Genomic DNA, 24,339 nt, shown 5'->3' with positions numbered 1-24,339 from the left:
TCATCGTGGATCAAGTACAACCACCACACCTTGTTTTTTATGAGCGGCAATGGAAGCTTCTTGGAAATCTCATGCACCAATAATGCTCTCTCAAAAAGAAATGTCATTTGCCTATAAAGTGATATCCTTGCAAAAGCAATGCCACTTTTGAGGCAAAAAAGTATAAATAGAACACGCCAAAATACCTTATACTTGACAAGTTATAAAATGGTCTTTGTCAAACCAAGCCCACAACAGGTCTATATGCAACATCGACATAGTCTCATACTTCAGCAAAGTGGCCACGTCCAAAGGCCTTATACCAAAAAAGTTACCAATTAAACTAGAGCTCAGGTTAGTCCACGAGTCCACTCAAAAGACAAAACAAGCTTTTCATATAATCCATATCTCACAAGATGAATACATACATTCCAAGATATGAGCAATGGTCAAGGCAAAATGGTGTTCAATAAAAACAACAAAACATAAGTGTCAAACCCAACAAAAACCTAGCGCAGCTAAGCATTAACAATAACCAAAAGACACCCCTTATATCTCAAGCACTCCATGACCAGAAAACCAGATGGGCAAAAGAGCCCAGTTTAGGACCACAGAGGTAGACCATCCCATCAAACAAACGAATAAAGGGATACCAAATAGCCAAAAATCCATCACTCATCTGCAAGAAAGTACACTGAAACGTAACAACTGAAGGTGATAGATTGTGTAAACTTACAACTGGTAAAACATTATGAATCACAACATAGGGTGAGATAAGGGACACTCCAAATGTAGAGGCCAATAAAAGGAGATTCAAATCATGATGTTCAAATCTTCCATGAGAAGCAATGATTTTGAAGAAGTTTGATATGAAAAGAACGCATTTGTCAAGCTCTCCTCATATCCAATGCTACTCCATGAAATGTCAGCATTTTAATGATCAAACAAAGACAATTGAAGGTTGTCCTTGTTTTGGACCATGTCCTCTTGTTGGCTCATTTACCCTGATCCAAAAAAAATTGAGCTCGAGGCATGAACATTAGGTGCCTGTGTTATTGGGAGAGCTGGGAGTCAATATCTTGCCAGCACATTTCCCTCAAACTTAAATGTTCAAAGACAACAGCATCCTCAACACACTGTATGCAAGCACATGAAAGGTCACAAATGCATGACGACAAGATTGACACCAAGGTTTTTGCAAGGTTGATGAGTGCAAAGAGGACTGCGAGCAATGTATATTCCTGGCTTCACATAAACATATGCTCATTAACGAAAATCATACCTAACCGAAAGATTGACCAAGAAATCTTAGCGCATTTTCACAAAAGTTCTCTTCAAAGGCAGACAAGGGAGTGCTTTCATTGATAATGACAAGAATGACGGTTGAACGCCCACAAGAGATGGATGTGTGTGTGTGTGTGTGTGTGTGTGTGTGTGTGTGTGTGTGTGTGTGTGTGTGTGTGTGTGTGTGTGTGTGCACCTATATATGTGTATACACACACACACACAAATTGCATATCTGGGAGAGCCAACGTTAAGCGTTGAAGACAAACCGATAGAGTCACCCTTATGAAGAATGTGCGTGGGGTCTTACAAATAAACAAAAAAACCTTGTTAGAATTCTTCTTTTCCTTACATTGTCTCTAAGATAAAGAATAGGAAAAAGACCTGGTTAACTGTATCTTCTAACCAAGGGAGCTTTGGAATCTTCATGAAGTCAAAATCTTTACAACAGAAGGATAAAAGCATACCTCTCTTCAGCCGAATTCGAACCTCTTTAGATCTATGAACACCACAGTTTGTATGTAGCAGGCGGATGACTCATCTTTTTTAAGGATATGATGTTGCCAAAACATGGTACAAAAGTATTTACAATATCACAAACCCCATTGTGGTCAGGGTTCTTCATGAGGAAAGATCATATCTTGCAGAGCATACAAACTGCAAACTCTGGAGATCACAACCCCACAATCAAGACTACGAACTTTTTTGTTCAATACCTACTTTCCCATTTGAGTCAGTATACGATTGATGAGAATGTCCTTCTTCCCAGTCACTTGCAGTTTATGCTTCAACAAATAGATCTTAAGATCACTTATTGTCAGATCCTTCAGCTGCAACCAGCAAGAAAAAAGTGTCAATTTTACTGGATAGATAGACGTGTGTGTGTGTGTGTGTGTGTGTGTGTGTGTGTGTGTGTGTGTGTGAGAGAGAGAGAGAGAGAGAGAGAGAGAGAGATGAAATGAAATGAAATGTTATATTAACGTCTTCAAAAGGCCAAAGTGACCTATGAGACCAGAAAGTTACAATGCGGTGTATCTGATACAAAGTCAGATTAACAAAATAAATTAAACTAGGATAACAAAATATAAATACTGCGGGACCCTAAACTAAGCAGTACAATGTGAAGACAATATGGGAGGGGAGTAGAGATCCATCTTCATCTGCACTCTGGACGACGAAAGAGTATGGCTTGAATCCTTTGCTGTAGCCTCCTTCGAAACTGTGTAGCTCCTCTTCTCCATCGGGGTCATCTAGATCTCCGTAGCTCCAATGCTCGGTCTATGAGAATGCCAGTAGTGCGGGTAGACCTCTTCACCGTTGGCTGCTCCTCTGTCTGTTCTTCTGGGTGTACAATATCTAGTGTAAAGAAATCTGTGATCTGTCTCTAGGGATGTCTCTCTTCAGCTCTCCTCAGTAAAGTTTCTCTATGCATGTGTAACTCAAGTAGATATAGCCCAAGACATCTTTGATCCTCATAACTCATGACCCTAGATAGAGGCCCAAAACCTTCTTTGAATAGACAATGAAAACGGCCTCGTATCTCATAGTATACTGTGCAATGACATATGTAATGTACTTTTGTCTCTGGTTCTAGATGGCATAAGCGGCATATCCTGCTATCTGCTGGTGTCCCTCTGAATATGCCAATCTCAATCTCGAGCTGATGTGAAGACGTGCATATCTGGCCAATGGCACAACGCAAACCATGCGAAAGATGCGTGTCCATATAGCTAAGTCGAATCACAAACCCATCCCCCGTGAGGTGGAGAAGATGCTCTCTATAGAGAGCCATCTTCGTGCCCAACTCCTGTAACGGCTCTATCCATGTCCTCCTCGTGTCCAGCTGGATCAGATCTTGACGAATGAGTCTATTAATCTCTACCCGTGTCAGAGACCTCAAGGGTGCCTGTAGAGAGTATTGAAAAGGAGGCAACCTGTCCATGGTGAAACCATGTGTCTGAAACCATGATGCCATCTGTGCATACCAGCATGATGTATCCCAATTAAGAGCTAATTGTCTGGAGGACTCTTCTGCAGTGGAGATGCCTTTTCTGGGTACAGCCCAGTAGATAGAAAATGTAGGACCTCGCCGTACCATTCCGGTGTTGTATCGATTTTAAAAAAATTGCTATCTGGAAAGTCATCCGCAATCCCGGTAGCTTCTTCACCTATGTGAATGCGAGAGAGGTGGTCAGTCATTACATGATGCTTACCAAGACGGAGTACCACTTCAAAATCAAACTCTTGGAATAGGAGGAGCCATCGCCAAACTCGACCTGCGACCTGTGGCTTATTAAGCAGATAGCGCAAGGCATGGTGATCAGTAATAATTGTGAAGTGGATCCCTAGCAAATAGTGACGAAATTTTTGTAGAGCTACACTATAGCCAAACCTTCCCTCTCTGTGGTGCTATAGTTGCGCTCTGCTTTGGTGAGCAGGCGACTTGCATAATGTACAGGGCGATCCAAGTTGAACTCTTTGCTAGGCTGAGCCAGCACAGCACCCACAGCCAGCAGACTGGCATCTGTATGCACATGAAAAGGTAGGGCCCAATCCGGGGCAACTAGAATAGGCGCTTCAGTGAGGCGTTTTTTGAGGTATGCAAATGCTTCGGCCTCAGGTGTTGACCACTGGAAGGGAACAACAGCACTGGTGAGCCGGGTCAATGGTTGAGCCACCTGTGCATACATACGTAAACTTGCGATGATAGCCGGTGTGGCCCACAAAGCTCTGAACACCTTTGGGATTTATGGGAGGAGGTAACTTCAAGATGGCCACTATCTTCTCTGGGTCACGTGCCAAACCTTGAGCAGACACCACATGGCCCAACAGTGTGCCCTCTGTGACCAAAAAATGACACTTGTTCGGATTGAGCTTCAAACGTGCCTCTCTGCACCTGAGGAAGACCGCAGAGAGCTGAGCAAGATGCTCCTTTAGATTTTCTACTGGGGTCAAACATTGAGCACCCGAGAAGGTGGAAAAGTCGTCCATGAATATGCGAAGGTGATCAATAAGCAGAGGAAAAAAGATGAGATATACTATGCGATTGAAAGAAGGCGGTGCATTTTTAAGCCCAAAAGACATTCTAGTGTAGATGAAAATAACCCAGGGAGTCACAAAAGCTGTTTTGATTTGGTCGTCATGATGTATTCCTAACTGATTGTAGCCGCTGAACCCGTCCATAAAACTATACAGTACATGGCCAGCGACATCTTCGAGGACTCTCTCAGTGAAAGGTGTCGGAAATCCATCCGGGATTGTGACCTTATTCAGAGCCCGGTAGTCGACGCAAACTCGAATTTTGTTGGACTGCTTCTTTGGGGCAATAACCATAGGGGACAACCATTCTGAGTGCTCTACTGGTACAATAATACCTGCTTCTTGCATTTTTTCCAACTCGATTTTGACTACTTCTGCATACTTGGGATTCAGTTTGTAAACCCGTCCTCTAACAGGCTTAGCCCCTTCAACCAGAGGAATTGTGTGGACCCCTAGCTCTGCTGGGATTCCTTCCAAATCGTGGTAAGACCAGGCAAACACATCCTTGAAAGAGCGCACGAAAGAGATTACCAGGTCGAGTAGAGCGGGGTGATCCCATAACCAAGTGGCTAACAAGATGGGGTGATGGTTGTCAGGGCCACCTAGGTTGACCTCTCTAACTGGGTCAGGCGGTGCAGTGGGCGAGGCTGCGTCAGGGAGAGAAGTCCGTGCCGCCTCTGTTAGCTTCTGGACATTATGAGCTGGCGTCTGATCGATGTTGAAATCCGCATACTCTTCCTGCAACCATCCTGATGGAAGCTCTGCAAATGGTAAATCCTCAGATACCTCAGAGTGCTCCGGCATGGGTGTAGAGTCAGATGGAGTAGAGGCTAAGGAAGGAGCTGGGGTGTTGGCCAACTCTTGCAAGGGAGACTTTTTCCCCCTTCTATGGTGGGTTATAGGCTCACCCAGGCCGACAGTTTCCATCAAGGGACCCTCTGAAGGATGGGCACCAGAGACCGGTCCACGTGGTTCTGGCTCACTTGGCTGACTGGGATTACTGGCTTCAGCTGTAGCTTCAGGTTTAGCTTCAGGTGTAGGATCAGGGGGAGAGGGTGAATCTGTTGGCAAAGTTTGAAGAGAGACTACATAGCATGGCATCGAAGAGGTAGCTTCTAACCACTGCAGTAAGTCTTCATCGGACCCATCAGGAGGGACCGGTTGCTCCAAGTCAGGGTTGGACTCGACTGACAAAGAGCTATGCTGAACGACCGGATCCATACCTCCTTCGAGACGAATTTGTTGCATTGGAGAGCCAGAAGTATGTATCCACATGGCGTCGGTTCCCCAGTCGTGAAGTCCTTTCGTATGTCGCAACCATGGCATACCAATCAGCAAGGGATAACCTCCTTCTACCTGGGGAAGATTAACTACCACAAAATCCAAGCTGAAAGTGAAATCTTGTACCTTCAAAGGCACCTTGTCGACTATGCCCACTGGGTAGACTGTTCTCTGATCGGCCAATGTAACAGTGAAAGGAGCAGGTCGGGTAGGCTTTAGACCTAAGGCCATCATAGTGAACTCGGGCATCGAATTGATTCCAGATCCACCATCAACTATGACGCCGGATAGCTGGTGCCCAAGAATAGATACAATGAGACGAGGACTTTTATAATCGGTGAGGGGAGCAGATGGATAGGAAATCAAATAAGACTCTGAGGGCTGTACAGGGAGGTGCCCGCCACTAGGCCCAGCCCCAGGGTACAGAGACTGAATGACTGACAGGGTGTCACTTCTAAGTGTTGCGTCGAGCCTTAGCATGTCATATAGTGACACCTGCTGAAAAGTATTTTTCAAGATGGCTTCTGCTGTGGGCTTGGCGCCTTCGAACTGGGCTCCCTTTGGGACCTTAATCTGTTCCAAGTCAGCCACTGCTTCCAAGAAGACTCCATCAATGTCAAATAGCAGGGAAGTTGGTTTGCTCTGAGCAATTTTGAAGGACTCGTCCTTTGGGTCAAATAGACCAGCTTGAGGAAGTGGGGACTGGCGAGGTGGACCTGTGGGCACATTGAGACCAAGAGCTGCTCTTTGTGCCCGAGTAAGGACACCAGCGGGCTCCTCCACTTGCAGTGGCTTAACCACATGAGTAGCAGGTGATGGTTGAGACACGGTGTTCACAGTAATCAAGTTAATCTTTGGGAAGGTGAATTCTTGTTGGTTCTGAGTTGAGCTTGAAGACGTGGATGCCCTTTGCGTGGGACAATCCTTACTGTAGTGATCCTTCGAATCAGGGCAATGACGACAAGGAGGGGACCCCTCAAATAAAGGACACTTGCTCTGATAATGCCCATATTCTCCGCATCTGTAGCAGAGTATGGGCCGATTGGAAGGACGAAACGGGGGACAAGGTGGTTGCTGCATGGAGTTGGAGGCTGAAGTGTAGAAGCTCTGAGGGGTTGAGGTGGCATTAGCATTATAAAAACTTTGAGTCGGGAAAGTACTTGACATACCTTGGACAGCAGGGGTATTGAGCAAAGGTGGCATGTAGTTGGGATGGTTGTAGTGGGAAACCATGTTGGATGCTGGTGCTAATCCTTGTTGGAGAGTAGGACCAAGACTTTGCTGTATTTTGTGCAATCCCTTTATATAGTAGCAATCCTTATCGTCATGACCCGATTTTTTGCAGAAGTGGCAATAAGAGCGAAGGGGACAATCTTGTGGAGGGTGTCCTGGAGAGCGGCATGAACTACACCATACCATAGCCTTAGTCTCTTGCTGAGACCTGAGCTCTTCTAACTCTCTTTTAAGTTGATCATAAGCCTCTTGATGTGAAGGCTTCTCCTGTCTGAGAGAGAAGGATCTCTCTTCGCGAAGGGCCCGCTGTAACTTTAGGGCTTCCAGTTCCCTTCTTAAAGATGTCAAGGGGTCTGATGGACTATCCACGAGTACATGGGCAGTATCTAACTGAGGAGAGTCAGTGAACTGCCTTCTTGCTCCCTCTATTCTAGTAGCAGTAGCAACAAAGTCCTCCACACTGGCTTCAGGACAGAGACTTTCTCTGAGCTTTTGTTGAGAAGTCTTAGGCAGAGCCTTCTCTACCCACTTCTTCACCATGAATTCCCCAATTCCCCTGGTTGCTGAGGCAGCTTGGCGACCAGGGACTTTGTTCTGGTCATGAGCTCTACAAATGTCTCCTTGGGCTGGAGCAACAGGTTGGCCAACTCATCTAGAATCTTCTCTTGATAATCCCCTGGTCGGAAAGCTTCACAGAACTGCTATCTTAACATGGTCCAAGTAGTAAAGTGGTTTTCAGCAAACTGACTGTACCATTTATCTGCAAGACCATCCAAGGTGGACGGGAAGAGCACCAGGTATGCATCTTCTCTGTTGAGGCCACGACCTCTGCAAAGAGAGACAAACCTCCGAGCATGGTCGTCTGCATCTTCTGCGGAGAGACCTTTAAAGGTAGGGAACTTGATGTTCACCTTTGCCAGAACACTTGTGAGCTCCTCCATGGCCTCTTGCTCCTGAGTCAGTTGCTCACTAGCTTGCTGTAACAAAATGGGGGAGAGCCTTACCGAAGAAGGTGACCGGGAGGATGTAGAACTGGTCAAAGGAATGGAGGTAGCCGTATGAGTAGGTATGGGTGATGGGGTTAATATGCTTCTACTGGGCACCAAGGGTTGACGCCGTCTGTGGTAGTACTTCAGAGGACTCAGTAGTGCACTTTGACGCTCCAAAGACCTCCTTGTATGTGTCATGCAGTAATCGCCAACCCCACCAAGCTTTGGGCAAGAAGACCTTCACTTGGGCAAGACAACCTTCACTTGGCTGAACATTGGTCTAGACTCTACTAGACCAGGGCGAGTGACTAGACCACTTGGCCTGGACGAGGACGAGGAGGGACTAGACCAGGACTAGGACTGGGTGGACCAGGGCGAGAGAGGACCAGACCAACCACGCGAGAGACTAGACCAGCTAGATTAAGCTGTAAAGGGTGAAACTGGACCAGACCAACAGGCTGCACAGGCGAAGTGAAGAAACCAGCTACTCAACAAAGTGAGACTTCAGTTGAGATCCCATCGTGGTCGCCAAAATGAGAGCACCTGTAGCGCGGATAATGTGTCGTGCTCTCTACAGTGTGGGTGTCCCTCAATGCAATGTGCGTGACAATCTCACTCAAACAAATGGAAACTCTCTCAAACAGAATGAAACACAGAAACAATGGATAACAACAGAGACACAACAGTGGACCAGAACATGTGGACTCGACTAGCTCAAAGAACCATGTACAGACTCTGGCGTGGCAGCACACTCAGCTCCAGCCCAGGACTCACAGGTACAAATGGGGTGTCGAGGCTCAGATGTGCCGGGATGGTGAACAGTGCTCTGTGTAAGACTCTCTACCTAGACGATGAACCGACCATCTATATAAGATAATGATAATGACCCAACGGCTACTGCTCATAGATACAATCATAAAGAGCCACCAACGGCCCATAAATGTCAGCCAGCTAAGTGTGACCTGGCCACATGTCCACTAGGCCACCATCCGTATCCCTGCCACGTGTCACTGCCCAGAGTGTCCGTCCAGTGTGAACAGACCAGACCAACTGTACTAACTGTAACTGTGTCCTGTGAAAGTGACTGTAGCCTGCTACACGGATCTGGAAGAGGTGGCTGTCCCGAGACAGTGTAGAGAGATGATGCATACTAACCCCATGCCTCCGTAGAGGTGATGATCGGTGGGGGGGAGTGGAAGAGTTGCCATGCCTCGCCTGAATCCTGGCTCAAAAACAACTGATATAAATCCTACTCTAACCGAGCTAGAAACGCCCTCTTCTTTCATCATACCAAACCCCGAGAAGCAATTGTCACAAATTGTTGACGTGTTAAGGCTCTGAAGAACGGAGCCGACTTGCATATCCCGACCGAGAAGCCAAAACCCTAAGAAGAAGCAACAGCAGAAGAAGAAGAAGTTTTACAGACTTACAAAGTCTTGACAAGTGGCCTATTTTTAAAAAAGAGTTCCCACCAACTTACGGGACCCAGTCCGATGGGACCCAAGTGACATAAAGGCATTAAAAATAAAGCAAAAACACACTCAAAAGACTTTGCACAGCAAAATATGATGATGTGGCACCTGTACAGACGTTCCGCAATTCGCAGCGAATTTTTAGGAAAATCGCGAAATTTTAGGAAAGTGTTTTTTTGGAGTCAGTTTTTCATATTTGATGCTTTTAGGCTTAAAGCCTTTGAATATGAGCCTTGGGGGTCCTCTCTAGCACTCTTCAATGTGCAGATTGCAAAGGAGGTGCTCCCCGGCTGTTGTACTTTGCGAATCAGTAATAATAAAGAAATACCGAAAGGGGCGCCAACGTTTGGGGCCAGAGCTCTCTTGGGGTGGAACTTCGCCACTCCCGCCTCGTGTCGTGCATCTCTTTAAGTTCAATTGTTATTTGAAGTGCTTAAAGTTGTTCAGTCTGTTCTTTTCTACCGGCACGTGGTGCCCGTCTTGTGACAATGGTATCAAAGCATCAGGCGGGGTGCTTTTCTGAAAGCATACCAGTCCTACAAGAGCAGACAGAGCAAACGAGAGACTACCAGAATTTTATTTGAAGTATCTTCGGTCCCGGCCACGGACTTATTAGGCACTCCCACCGTTACTTCATTGCGCATCGAGCGCGCTTTGTCTTCACCACTCATGTCTTACAGGGATAAGCCAAAAAGATCACTTGCAAGAGAAGGGACCAAGATTTGTTTCGAGTCACTGTTTTTCTCAAAAGCAGTGCCATGCAGATGTTGATGTCTATAGCTACCAAGCCGCACACTCCAAGGACTTGGCAAGCTTTCAAGAAAATTTTGCCCGAAGTTATATGGTTTTTGACATCTTCCTTCGGAGTGCAACTTCTGGCAGAGTGGGGTATCCTGAAATGCTTGCCATGGAACCCTAGCAGATTATAACTTGAAATTTCTCGACATCTCTCAATAGATGTCTCTTCACGAGCTGAGAACCTTGGAGGTCCGATGTGACTGCTATGTCTTGGGACTACCATCACCGCCACAAGAACATTGTCTGTCCAAGAGCTTATGGACCATGGTGCGGTCGGCTACGACCTTATGGAAGGAACCTAACCCTAGTTTTTGGTCCAGGTTTCAAGATGGAAAGTCAGTTGACTTTTCTAACTCGACTGATGTCAAGATTGCTTTTTAAGTTTTAATTTTGTCTGAAAATATTTTTGAGAACTTGTTTGGTGATCCTGTTTGGAATTTGTTTGAAATCCATGGTATCTGTTTTAAAACTGTCTTGCTGCCGATTTGAATTGTTTGACTCTGGTTTTAATATTGGTTTCATTGATTGGTGATTTACTCTCGGGTGGAGTAGTGAGAAATACTGTTTTGGTATTAATTGAACCTCAGAACAATGCAGGCTGATGCTTGGGGAGCGTTTCGTTGTATGTTTGAAAACCTCGAAACGACGCAGACCGATGCCTGGGGAGCATTCCGTTGTATGCTAGAAAACCTCCGAACGATGCAGGCCGATGTCTGGGGAGCGTTTGGTTGTATGCTTGAACCTCCAAGCAACGCAGACTGTGGTCTGGGAGCGTTTGGTTGACTAGTCCTTTGAGCTCATGGCCAGAACCTTTGTAGGTTATTTACAGGGGGATTGACGAGGTAGTCATTGAGTACCTTCATACTGCAGACCGTTTGTCAGTGCTCAGCGGCAGTGTTTGTTGTGTCTTGTAACATGCATATGTGAGCATTTGTGTTGCATTGTGATGTGCCAACCACTGAATATTCTTGATTGGATGAGATTGCTTGGGTATGTAATTTTAGTGCATCAAGACACCCATGGAAGATCAGTGCAGTCTAGGTGTGATGGCTAATTTTACTACGCCAAAGTATCAAGAGTTCCGATCTGGATGAAAGAAGAAGCGAACTCCTTGATCAAAAGAGTCGAAAGGAGAAGCCAACTTGAAACAAACTGCTGACATGTCAAAGCCATGAAGAATGGAGTCAACTTGCAGATGTCTGCCGAGGGACCTAAACCCTAAGAAGAACAAGTAACAAAAGAAGAAGTCCTACCAACTTATGGGAACCCTGTCCGATGGGGCCCAAAGTGACATAAAAGGAAATAAAGCAAGACCCACACACACACACAAGAAATTGCGTAGCTGCTGATGACGTGGCAGATTTCCGAAAATTGCATTGGCTAATGACGTAGCAGGCTGTTTTTCGTAAATTACGTTGGTGGCAGCTTTTTGGCATTGCGTTTGGACCAGGAGCTTTTGAGTTAAAAGGCTTATCATGAAAAACTGCTTTTGGGGCCTAGGGCCTTTAAATATGAGGCTAGGGCTCATTCTCTAGCATGCTTCCTGGAGAAGGTGCAGAGTCTGGAGTACCGGCTTGTGCTGTGTTGATGCAATATAAAGAAACACCAAAAGGGGCGCCAAGGTTTAAGGCCAATACTCTCTGGGGTGGAATTCCGCCACTCCGTCTCTCTCTCTCTCTCTCTCTCTCTCTCTCTCTCTCTCTCTCTCTCTCTCTCTCTCTCTCTCTCTCTCTCTCTCTCTCTCTCTCAGTTCAGTTGTTATTGAAGTGCTAAAAGTTTGTTCTTTTCTATTGGCACGTGGTGCTCGTCTTGTGACACAACTCCTTGATCAAGATTCAAAAGAGCCGAAAGGAGAAGCCAACTCCTTTAATAAAAGGAGCAAATTGATTATCCCTCGCATTGTTCCTCGGAATGGACCCCGAAAATTTTTTAGCTTACTTGAGTTGTTTTGCAGATATGTTGTAATCGCGGACAATTACTCTCTTTCAAGAAAGGGGGATGTCACAATTGCTAACGTGGTAAGGCTCTGAAGAACGGAGCCGACTTGCATATCCGGGCCGAGAAGCCAAAACCTTAAGAAGAGCAACAGCAAAAGAAGAAGAAGTTTTACAGACTTACAAAGTCTTGACGAGTGGCCTATTTTTAAAGAAGAGCTCCCACCAACTTACGGGACCCCGTCTGATGGGGCCCAAGTGACATAAAGGCATTAAAAATAAAGCAGAAACACACTCAAAAGACTTTGCACTGATGACGTGGCACCTGTACAAACGTTCTGCAATTCGTGGTGGATTTTTAGGGAAATCCCAAAATTTTAGGAAAGTGTTTTTTTGGGGTCAACTTTTCATATTTGATGCTTTTAGGCTTTGGGTGAGCCTTGGGGGCCCTCTCTGGCACTCTTTAGTGCGCAGATTGCAGAGGAGGTGCTCCCCGGCTGTTGTACTTTGTGAATCAGTAATAATAAAGAAATACCGAAAGGGGCACCAACGTTTGGGGCCAGTGCTCTCTTGGGGTGGAACTTCACCACTCCCCGTCTTGTGTCGTGCATCTCTTTAAGTTCAGTTGTTATTTGAAGTGCTTAAAGTTGTTCAGTCTGTTTTTTTCTACTAGTACGTGGTGCCCGTCTTGTGACAGCAATCCGTGATTGCCTGTGAGTAATGACACCTAGAGGTATCTCCCTCTGAAGTCAGGCTCTCAGAACGTCGGCGTTTCCCAGGCTTAGTATGGGGGTGTTTCCCAGGCTTAGTATGGGGGTATGCCTCTGTTGTTGCATCTTGTAGTATCTCTATCAATATATAAGTGAGCTCCCCTAAAGGTCTCCTCGGATCCTCTGTGCATAAGTGTCTGTAGATACCATCTATGTAGACAGAATCAATCTTTGAAGTAAAAGTGTATCGGGTATGCATAGGTGTTTGTGCCCAGTCGAGCTGTGCATAACTAGAATGAGACAGTAAACGTGAGGAGAGCGTGATCTACTGCTACCCCAATAGGCATGGGCCCGACTTTAAAGTCCTGAAACATAATCCACTGTGCTTGTCCCATGTCTATGAGGAAAGCAAGTGAACCCACTCGAAGTTGGAAATCTGTGGAGGCCATTCAAGATGGCCAGTCCATGTGCAATCCCCAAATCTGTCAGATACCCCCCATATCCAGTGTGCTCTTCATCCTGCAAACACGTGGCCAGTCCCATATCACTTACATCCAATTCTCTCAACGTTTCCTCTGAGGTATCGTAGAAAGTTGTCCGAGACTGGCCCATCTTGGCATTGAAATCTCCCAAAAGAATGGCATCTCCATCCCTAGAGAACTCCCATATGTCCTCATCTAATATAATGTAGGGTGACTCCCCCTTGGGCGATGCATAATGAGATGTGCTGGGGGAAAATAGCATATTGCAATGTAGAATGGCCTCCCTGTCTCTGCTCTCACTCTGACCCACATATATCTGGCTTGCTCATCCCTCCGAACAATACGAATGAGGGGTTGCAGCTCCTCCCTGAATAGGACTGCTACACCTCATGATCCCCGTCCTCTATGCGTTGATCTCACTTCTGCACGTCAAAAGGCTGAGCAATTCATGCATCAACCACCTCTAATAATTCTTGCTCCGTGTACATCCTGGGAGTAGGAGGTTTCTTGAGAGCCGGTTTCAGAGGTGGTTCTGTGGTCTGCCGCCACTGTGTGTGCACCTCATCGAAAGAAGTTTGGCTCATATATTTTACAAATTTGGGTCCTTCGCAAAATTGAGCATCATCTTTGTTGCATCGCCGATCAATCGTCGATGCTCCATCTCTTCGAGCTTCGCCTGAGTAGGCCGAGGCGGGCCATACTCCTCACGTGAATCTTTGTTGTGATCTCTTCCCGCATCTCTGGATGCAGAGGAAGTCGACTGATCTTTGCCTGAAGCCATAAGTGCCGCGTAAAAAGGATCGGATTTCCTGTAGGAGAGAAATCGGCCGCGCTTTGATACCAATGTAACAGACTTGGACACTCCAAGTCGAGAATCTACCGCGACATCTCAAATAATCACTTCAAAACAGTTCACAGTTCACAATTGATTTGACACTGGCCCGATGGAGTTCCGTGCCTAGAGATATTGGCCCCAATGACTGGCACCCATTTCGGTATTTCTTTTTGCATTAATCTGTGTTCAAAGTACGAGAGTAGGCAAGCGCTCACTCTCAAACTTTGCGTCCAGATGCTCTTAGTTATGAGGCCTTGCCCACAGATTTAAATGTTTACAAGGGATGCTAAAAGCAGAGCCCAAAAGCTGAAATCACAAGCCTTGTAAAATAAAGCAAAAGCTCTCTCTCTCTCTCTCTCTCTCTCTCTCTCTCTCTCTCTCTCTCTCTCTCTCTCTCTCTCTCTCTCTCTCTCTCTATGTGTGTGTGTGTGTGTGTGTGTGTGCACGCGCGCGCGCATTGCGTAGAATAAAGCAATGTCCAAAAGTTGCGCTAGCTGCCGTAATTAACGCCGCAAATCGCGCTGGAAATCACGGGATGTCACGTCAGCAGCAATTTCCGGATTCTGTGGATCTGCAGTGCCACGTCAGCAAGGTCCCCAATTCCATTTCTGCCCACCATGCCTGTTCCCAGCCAAAGGGGAGGTGTGTGTGTGTACCATGGGCAGCAAGCAGTCACCAACTGGGCAGCCACATCACCAGTTTGTGACAATCAGTGTCCGAGAATGTCCGGCATCGGTCACTCTCTGAGGATGTACTGCATCGGTTGCTGAAGAGCATCGTCAATGTCCGCCTCTGTAAATAGTCATATTGGACGTCCCCCATGTCGTGCTAGAATAGTCATGATCCTCTGATGGAGCCTTCATCAATGTCGTGGTGGCCCTCATAGACGTGAGAGTCTAGTTCTCCCAAGCTCAATGGCTTTGTCAGTCAATATACCTTTGGTAAAGGTGGACTCTGAAGTCTGCTGTGAAGCTTGCTCGTCTGACTGCCGGGTCTCTCCTCTAAAGAAGTCAGTGATCTCCCTCTGTGAATGTCTCCCACTATCTAATCTCCTCAAGCGACTCTCCCTATGTCTGCACAGCTCTAGCAAAAACAATCCGAGGCATCTCTGATCCTGATATCTCATGACTCTAGCCAGTGGTCCAAAGCCCTCTGAAGAGACAGCGAAAGTGACCTCGTATCGCATAGTATACCGGACAATGACATATGTGATGTAACTCTGTCTCTGGCTCTATATGAAGCTCTGCATGAATAATCCCATGCGGTACACAGGCCTTGGCCCTAATCATCTGGGAAATCATAGAGACCACAGGCCTTTAAATACATCTCCATCCATTGATACTGCCAGCTCGGCTATGATAGTCTACTGATGGTCCCCATATCTGCACCCCATAAAGCATGGCTGAAGTAACCAATGTGTCAAATAGCCAGAGCTTTGTTCAAGCTTCCTGAAACTGAATCTGAGAACACTCCCCAAAGCTGCATATGCTCTCACCAGTCTGGTCTTTGTTGCTCTTCTCTAGGAGAACTTTGGACCCCTGAAAACCACTCCCAAGTAAGTGTATGCGTCTGTATACTCAACCATCTGCTGACCATATGTGAAGGTCGGTGCAAATCCCTAGAGGCTAGAGCGAGAGAGAGAAATGAAAAGAAATGAAATGTTATATTAACATCTTCAAAAGGCCAAAATGACATACGAGACCAGAGCGTTACAATGTGGTAGATCTGATACAAAGTCAGTAACAAAATGAAATGACAAAATGAGAGAGAGAGAGAGAGAGAGAGAGAGAGAGAGAGAGAGAGAGAGAGAGAGAGAGAGAGAGAGAGAGAGAGAGAGAGAGCGCAAAAACTATACCTTTCCTTTGTCTGCCAGCTCATTCCAGTCATACTTGTCATAATCATTCCCAGCCATTTCCTCAGCAGCCTTCCGCTTTTGTGCCGTAGCAGATCCCTTAGCTTTCAGTGTTGCAAGTTCTTGCTCTTCAAGATCATGATCAGGACCATAAACTGAATCCTTAAATGCCTTGACTAATTGTGCTATTGCCAGCCTGAAAGACGCTAGCATCAATAGATGGTTTGCGGCCAGTCGCAAACAAAAATCAACTTCACTGCAACTTACTTCTGCATTTGTTCCTCTGGAGGAAGCGTGTCATCTTTGGGATCAGCCAGCTCAAAATCATCTTCTTTCAATGCAACCGCTTCCAGGATAGCATAGTGTCTTTGAAGCGCTGCAAACACAACATAAACAGAGGAATGTCACGACACTAATTCTCAGACCCGAGTCCACATAGAAGTTGCTTACATCAATGCGGTCCATAATGTGAGAAACAATTTCTTGATAACCGTTCTTTAAATATTGGATCATAAATTTGTTCCATGACAGTGAATGTCCTCCTCCAACCAACCATCTGCTAGAGTCTCCCCCCGCTCTCAAGGACAACTATACATCAACACCTAATGTCCTGCTTCTTATGCCCTCTACATAGCAGCCGGCATGTGAGATCTTCCCACAGTGAAACCACAACCATAGCAAGCAATTCTATGTTTTAACAGGTCTCTCTGCTTATAAGGATTTCATTTGTGTGGCTATGAGCAGGAAGAAAACTTTACTACCCCGCGATCAGAATTACTAGAATTGGTTGTCTTGCACAAGCATGTGCACTGACAACCCTGCATGACCCAAATTATCTGCTTACCAGGATTTGAATAATTGGCATATGTGAAGTCTTTTAGGTCAAGCTTCTTAATCATTGCAGTGGCCTTCTCAATTTGTTCATTCGATGCCTGTGGCATGGTATTTTCCACACTGCCATGCATCTGCCAAAGTTCAAATATGCCAAATTTAAGATTGTGATCAATCACCTGAGCAAAAGAGTCCTTAAGCCATTTTTGAACACGTAACCTTCTCAATGTGGCGGATATCGTCTGAATAAGGCAAGTAAATCATATGAATTCCTGGTGGTTCAACTTGACCAATCTCATTACTTACCTCTGCCTGCATCACGCTAGTCACTTGACACGAATTTTGGTTAAACGAGAGCAATCTTCAATGTAATGAGCTGCTAGTGTTACCTGAGCAACCAAAGCCACCATTCGACAATTACTGCCAAGAAAAGCAACCCCATACCTACAAATTAAACACAAAAGGTGCAAATGATGCAAACATAAGCATTGCAGCTGAGCCAAAATTGAATCTGATACTGAAGCATGCTTACTTTTTGTAGCATAGCATCGCTCGATAAAGTGCAACAAAAGCAGATGTGCTTCCAGTAATTCTCTGCAAAGCATAAAAAGTTGACTTTAATTTTAGCTCTCACCTCTCACTTAATCAAGTATAAGCCTTTGCTCACTGGGTTCCAAGGCCGCACAAGCAAACCTCCTCATCAGGATAAAGGAATGTGGATGGTCTCAAATTATGGTACTCCTGCAAGCATTCCAGAGGCTTGAAACCTAGAAGCTGCAACTGGGTCTCCGTGATCTTTCTCACTTCAGCCACCTCATTGAGCGAAAAACACACTTTCTCACTGCAGTTAATGCTAGCTTTAAGAAAACTACTGCTGGAAAATAAACTGTGAATCTTTGAGAACTAAGAAAGTTAAAGCAAACCTTTTGTATTCTTGGAAGCGCTGAAGTGGCTCAGAGAGTAAAGCCCCAGTATCGGAACATAGAAAAGACCTTTCAGACTGAAAAACACAGAAGTTCATATTGACATGGTATTGGCAATTAGCCTGCTCTAGAAGGCATTCACATAACAAGAAGATTTACCTTCAAAAGCTTATTGTCAAAGGAGTCCACCCATGCCGTAGTACCTGATTGGAGAAGTAAATAGTGAGATTCTACACCCACATTAAAAGTTATTCTAAAACAACGCTAAGATATAAGATACTCTACCAGGTGTTGCTGGTCGGAATAGGGCAAAGCTTTGCAAAGCAAGCTTCATGCCCTGAGGGACTGTTAGTGTTAATCTCCTTACAGTTCTTTTTTTGAACAATCTCTTCTGCATTTGACTAACCATACTTTCAAACCTACAACATATCAACAATTATTGAATCAAACTAGAGACCAGACTAGATACCAGAGTCCAAAAAAGTAGTGTGGATACCTATCACTAGCAATAGCCATAAAGTTTTCTTTCTCCTCTTCACTCATGTCAACCATATCCTGCACTCATTTTTAAAATGTAGGAAATCAAAAATGCATTACTACAAGCAGTAGAAAAGATACTATCATAAAATGGGATTGATAAAAGTTTACCGCATAGAACGTGCCAATATCAAAGCCTTTATCTTGCTTACTTAAAGGAAAACAATCTATAACAATGCCCAAATCTTGGGCATCCTACAAACGAAAAATCAATTAGCAGCAAGAGGAAAGATTGATCAAAGCTTTATGAGGCTCCACCATCTTGAAACGCCCGACCTTACCCTTGCCCGTTGAACTGTTGTCCTACGCATGTCCTTTTTGAAGGCTGGATCGGCATCACTGAAAGGATAATCGACATTTGTAAACAGCAGGATGCGTTTTGAGGAGTTCTTCACAGACCTAAAAACACCACAAAAATGACTAACATATAGATTCATGGAGCTGCTGCATTTTGAACAAAGTTCTTCGATCATGTACCCTTTCCGAAGAAGACCCTGAGCAATCCAGAGGGCATTATAAAGAGGGTTTTCTCGAGAACCTGGAGTAACTCCTGCCTTGCTACCAATATCCTTGTCAAAGGTCTCTGTTGACAACAAGCAGCCTCCCATTTCTTGGTAACAATTAATAAGAGAACTTGAGATTAAAGTAAAGAAGGCTAGAAAATAATTCAAAGATATGCACAATCTGGATTCCCTTGACAAATAAGCACCACCTTCTGCTGACTTATTCACCAAGTGACAGTCCCAACAGTTTTCCTCTAGGTAAGCACTCAAAAAGGTTATAAATGCCTGCAACTTTAGTTTTCATTCCAGCTAGAAAGGTGCCATTCTGCTAATTAACGCACTCAGCAAGGTTACAACAGGATTCCGGACTCTATTCTTTCTTGACCTGTCCTACATGCGCAGCTCCATAAGATTTGAAATACGTCAAAAGCATTGCGCTTATGAAATTGCAGCTTTGCATGCTTATCAAACTTTGCAGCCTTACAGCCAGATATTTTTTAACAGGGCGAAGCAGAACAAGGCTGATAATCAGTAACAGACAGACAGCATTTCATAAGAACGTAAGGTGCCAGATGGCAGTTTACCTTCTTCATAAGAAGGTAAGGTGCCAGATGGCAGTTTACCTTCTTCATAAGAAGGTAAGGTGCCAGATGGCAGCTTACCTTCTTTCTATAACTACAATAGTTCAAGAATTGATCTAACCACTGATGTTGCTGAAGTCCTTTATCAGCCTAGCAGTAGGTTGGCAAAGCTCATCCTGGTTAGCTTGATCACTAGCTTGGAAAACAAAAACACCTTCTGATTCTTGAAAGTTTTTCTTCACTCGCTGCAACCAACATCAATAACCTTAAACCGTTTTGTTAAACAATTTTTTTGAGAACCGATTTAGGAGTGCTCAGTAGTGCAGAAACAGCATAATTTTACCGTATTGAAAAAGCAGATGGCTACTTCATCCCTGTCTCGAGAAATTATCCGTGTCTTCATATCCTTTGTCACAGCTTTGACGACAGCATTAAAATAAGTCTCTTCCTCACCATCCTCCACCTATAAATTACCGTAGTATCACAATTAGGTCTACACATTCTGGCAGACTTCTGCCATGCACATAGTTGATAACTTTTTGACATCAAGGCAAAAACCTTGAATAGAAGTGAAAACCCAATTATATAGAAGTGAATTCAAATTTTGGACAGACGCATCTTTGCTCTCGGCGACATGGAAAAGAAAGCTAGAAAAGGCAACAATATAAACATAATAATGGAGCTAAGACCACCATCACCTCATTTTTGAATGGTAAGAACATTTCTGGACTAGCATCAATCATGTAAATGAGAAGCTCCCTGCCAACATCAGCATCCTACACAATTTGCAGTATCAAGCATCAGATAAACTGTAAAACAAATGCATGTAAATGTGAGCGACCACAAATTTGCATAACCTTTTCCAATGCTTCAAGAAAAACTGAGATACTGATGCAGGATGCAGCGTGCTATAACTTCTATTACGTTAGTTAATCATCTAGAAAGTAAAGCCTTTGATTCCTCAAAAATTGCCTCCAGGGCTAAAACACAATGCTGTCTTTCTATGAAGAAGTATTCCCCTTCACTTGAGAGTACACAAAGCAACATGCATCTTTCCTAAGTGCAGTTCTACAACAGCATTTGGTTGCACACTGTCATGCAATGCACTTCACATTGATGACTACCTGTGTTTTACCTCCTCAATACCACAAAACGTTTTACTTCTCTTCCTTCTTTTGCAAGCACAAACATTTTCCATCAATAAAAGAGCTAACAGCTGCACAAACCCTAGCTGGTTATAAACATAGGTACTACAAAGATAACCCAAGAATATCTCCTTGGCTCAAGATTTATACATGATTCAAGGAACTGTTCATCATAAGGGGGCTCTTTCCATGACAACTCTGTCTACCTGGTGTTTCCTCCTCTTTGCATTTCATCTCCATTGTGCCCATCAGATCTTTGCTTGCACACCTGATTAACGAAGATTCAACTAGCTTAAAGCCCAGTGGTGGTAATGTTTTATGGTTTTTGGATTTACAGGCACCTCCAGGGCTGATTTGATGCACCTTTGGATGGCACACAAAGCCAGATAGATCAATGCATTACCCTTGGTGATTGAGGCCTTATTTCAGGCAGTAACCTTTCTCCACAAATTATGGAAGCTCCCTCAAGATAGATAATAGATACCTATGACTAGCATTGGTCCCATCCATGCAGTTAGCGGCCAAGGGTGCCATAGGAGCACTTATATGGCATGCCAAATAATAGACTATGTCACAAACTGCTGACTGGCAAACATTGAAGGTCTAACCAACTTACTAAAGCCGGCCGAGGGGCCTAAAAACCCTAGCTGAAGAATAAGGGGTTTGGATTAAAAACCCTAACCCTGCCCAACTTACAAGCTTGGCCATGTGGACTAAACCCTAAATAAAGCAAGACATCCCAATTTGCATAAATTATGCTGATGTGGCAAGCTGTACGGATGGTCCCAAATTTCGCACTGACTGCTGACAGATTTGGGTGCCAGATTTTGGACCTATTGCTTTTGGATGCAGGTGCTTTTCATGTGAGATTCTTTTGGGGGCCAAGGGCCTTTAAATATGTGCAAGGGGCTCTCTCTTTGGCATCCCAGTTGCAGAGAGAAAATCTGCCAAGGAGAGAAAAATCAACAGATTCAAAAAAGAAAAGAAAAGCTGCTGAAAAAAGGCTTAGAGAGAGAAAAATCAGCACTGTCTGGAGAGAGCAGAGTGAATCTCGAGAGAGAAAATGATTGAGTGGCATAGGCAGATTCTGAACTTGACTAAGAGTTTGGCATGGATACCTTCCGGATGTAGAGTATCTCTCATCAACCAAATGGGCACAATGATCAGTTGCTTCCTTGGCCTCGACACAAAAACCTAACGCTTAAATACATCACAATGTGCTCTGGGTGTTGGATGGTCAGTCGGTTTGAGCTTGTCATGGAGGACAACAGTTTCACATTTTATCTTAGAAGGGATGAGAGGGTGGATTTTTTTAATCAACCATACAGCATTACCCCTCACACATGCTTTAATCATGTAGTTTTGATTATAAAAAAAAGTGTCAAGAAAGTGTGCATGGTGTACATACCAACAATGAATCTCTTTCCTGATCCTCGTCATCATCGTCAAACAGGCTGCTTTCATCACGGTCATAGCTCATGAAACTGCTCATTTTGCCTCTCTAACAGCAGAGCCCATACAACAAATTCCCTGTATTAGCTAAACACAACCCCATTTGTTCCAATGAAACATTTCAAAGACACTGCAACATGATTTCAATGAGCAGTCAAGACAATGTCTGTATACAAACATCCTAATGCGCTAATCAGAACAAATCGTGATCTTGAAGCATTGCTCATTGTGCATCCATTCGCAAACTTAACTCCAACAACAGAAAACAAAACTTCCATCTCCTCGTACAAGATTAGTACACATAATGTTCCTCGTTAAGAAAGCGTGAAATAGATAGAAAGTATGACCGTGAAATAGATAGAAAGTATGACCGTCTCTCTCTCTCTCTCTCTCTCTCTCTCTCTCTCTCTCTCTCTCTCTCACACACACACACACACACACACACGCAAAAACATCAGCACAACAGTTCCGTCTTACCAGAATTTGTGAATCGCGCGAAAAGAAAGCTCCTCGCCTTTGCGAACGTCTCTTCCAGCTAGCTAGAATACTGCATGGCCTTTCAAAAAAACCAGTCAAAAACTTTGCGAACCGCGCTCTAGCTTCAAGCACACTCTCTCGCGGCCGGACGTGTGCTAAAGTAAGTAGACAATCAAAATTTTTCAATGGGAAAATTACCAATATACCCCTCTAATTTGTGGAAATTCCAAAAATACCCCTCAAATTTCAAAAATTCTCAAGTTACCCCCAATATTTTGTCATAAATTCCCCAAATGCCCTTCAAATTTTCCAAAATACCCCTGATTATGAGATTAAATATCTCTAAAGATTTTAAAAAAAAGTGTAGCTTTTCATAAGAAGACTAATTGTTTACCAGTACAAGATGCTAAAACTAGAATTTGAGTTGGTTATGTAGGCTTTGAAGATGAATTGCTTCATTATTTTAAGACATAATTGCCTTTTTTTTGCCGGATAATTTGTGACAAATTACAGGCTAAGCACACAAAAACGGGTTTCCACAAATTAGAGGGGTATTTTGTCCATTTTTTCTTTTTTTAAAGAGAAAGCAATAGGCCTGCCAGGTGTCGCATGAGGCGAGGGGAAAGGACAGCAAGGGTTGTGCGAGGCAGGGAAGGTCAGAAGAGGTCTTGGAAGGCGGAGGAAAGACCAAGTGCCCTGGAGCTAGCAAGTGCAGAGGAGCTTATTTTTTAAGTTTATGAATTTCTACAACATGCAGCCTGACGCGTTAGCTGATGTGGTTAAATGATGAATCTCACGGCTAAGTACTCCGAAGGGTTTGAGTTCAACTTTTAATGAGTAAGACAAATGGTACGGTTGGAAGGGTGGAATCTAGAGGAATCTCGTGTAGGAATGAATATAATAAGGAACACGTCAATAGGTGAGCAATTTCTGGGGATGGGAATGGAGGGAGCTTTTGCAGGAAGCTTTGGAGGGAGCCTTTTCCAAATTTTGTTCAACTAACGAATTCAAAAAAAAAATGCTCGCTTCACTCTACAATCAATTTTTGGAGCAAGCTTTTTAGAGTGAGCTTTCTTTTTTAATCCCTCAATCAATCTCTCTCTCTCTCTCTCTCTCTCTCTCTCTATATATATATATATATATGTGTGTGTGTGTGTGTGTGTGTGTGTGTGTGTGTGTGTGTGTGTACATATACATATATATGCGTGTGTGTGTGACATGTGTGTGTGTATCTATCTTTCTATCTATACATATATGTACACATATATACATATATGTGTGTGTGTGTGTGTGTGTGTGTGTTTGTATATATATATATATATATATATATATATATATATATATATATATATATATACACAAAAGTTAAGCTCTTTTGGAGTCTCTGAGCTAGAAGAACTTTCAGAGGTAGATTCTTCATCAGCATCAAACTGAATATATTCTGCAATAGGGTAGTCCTTCTTTTGCAGGGTATTGCAGTAATTACCTCGTATTCATATATGTCTTTCACGACAGCATTTCCAAACTTCTTTGATCTTTTTGGGCATTCTAGAGCAATATGGCCAGGCTTGTTACAGATGTAGCATCTAAGTTGCCTTTGCTCAATTTTCTTTTCTTGCGAACAACCTTGAATCTTTTCCCAAATTGTTTCGGCGGGCTTTGACTTTACACTTGCATTCTTTGGGGGTTCTGCATCCAAATGCTTTAGCTTTCATTTCTTTTTAATAGAAACTGGTATTAAATCCCTTTACCTGCTTTATTTCTTTTATGACCCTTATCCTAGCACACTCCAAATCTGTAACTTCATCTATGAAAGAATTTATTTGTGCTAGAGAAAGGTTTTCATCTAAATGCAAACCTGCTGCTTTAATCATTTCTTTCATCAAGTTAGAAAAAGGCTCAAGAAAAGAATTCAGGTAATCTTGCTTATACTCTGCTTTGAAATATCCCACCAAGAAAATGATACATGAGTTGTGTCATGTGCTGCTGATATTTCTTAACC

The 24,339-nt window shown here is 44.0% G+C and overlaps 1 protein-coding gene across 5 annotated transcripts; it reads right to left on the bottom strand.

Annotated features, from left to right (window-relative positions):
* Positions 1-671: 671 nt before the first annotated feature.
* Positions 672-22,471, bottom strand: KU70 (ATP-dependent DNA helicase 2 subunit Ku70-like protein). Of its 5 annotated transcripts, none has more exons than XR_015184969.1 (21): positions 22,338-22,469; positions 21,817-21,909; positions 19,962-20,039; positions 19,607-19,726; positions 19,385-19,508; positions 18,657-18,762; positions 18,461-18,578; positions 18,291-18,374; positions 18,139-18,197; positions 17,928-18,061; positions 17,802-17,845; positions 17,643-17,719; positions 17,413-17,560; positions 17,252-17,313; positions 17,109-17,163; positions 16,939-17,031; positions 16,733-16,853; positions 16,156-16,264; positions 15,892-16,084; positions 1,731-2,093; positions 672-983 (listed from the first exon to the last, which is right to left on the bottom strand). XR_015184969.1 is itself a non-coding variant. In XM_086487613.1 (20 exons), the coding sequence occupies exons 2-20, from the start codon at positions 21,898-21,900 to the stop codon at positions 1,980-1,982; spliced, it is 1,923 nt and encodes a 640-aa protein (XP_086343739.1). In that variant the 5' UTR covers positions 21,901-21,938; positions 22,338-22,471; the 3' UTR covers positions 1,385-1,979. The 5 variants fall into 5 exon arrangements, 3 of the variants coding, with proteins under 3 accessions (XP_086343739.1, XP_086343717.1, XP_086343730.1); XR_015184971.1 differs by lacking the exon at positions 672-983 and adding an exon at positions 1,008-1,026; XM_086487613.1 differs by lacking the exon at positions 672-983 and having other exon boundaries at positions 1,385-2,093; positions 21,817-21,938; positions 22,338-22,471.
* Positions 22,472-24,339: the final 1,868 nt, after the last annotated feature.

This window comes from Adiantum capillus-veneris, chromosome 2, assembly GCF_014529385.1.
Source record: "Adiantum capillus-veneris isolate H3 chromosome 2, ASM1452938v2, whole genome shotgun sequence".
Classification (NCBI taxonomy): Eukaryota; Viridiplantae; Streptophyta; class Polypodiopsida; order Polypodiales; family Pteridaceae; genus Adiantum; species Adiantum capillus-veneris.
This window is presented reverse-complemented; position numbering and strand designations above follow the sequence as displayed.

Excerpts from the sequence above, each read along its gene's own strand:
- KU70 (XM_086487613.1), bottom strand. The coding sequence starts at position 21,900 with ATGAGCAGTTTCATGAGCTATGACCGTGATGAAAGCAGCCTGTTTGAC. Across the intron at positions 20,040-21,816 it reads AGGAAAGAGATTCATTGTTG|GATGCTGATGTTGGCAGGGA; the intron begins GTATGTACACCA and ends CAAATTGTGTAG. Across the intron at positions 17,720-17,801 it reads TTGACAATAAGCTTTTGAAG|TCTGAAAGGTCTTTTCTATG; the intron begins GTAAATCTTCTT and ends TGTGTTTTTCAG.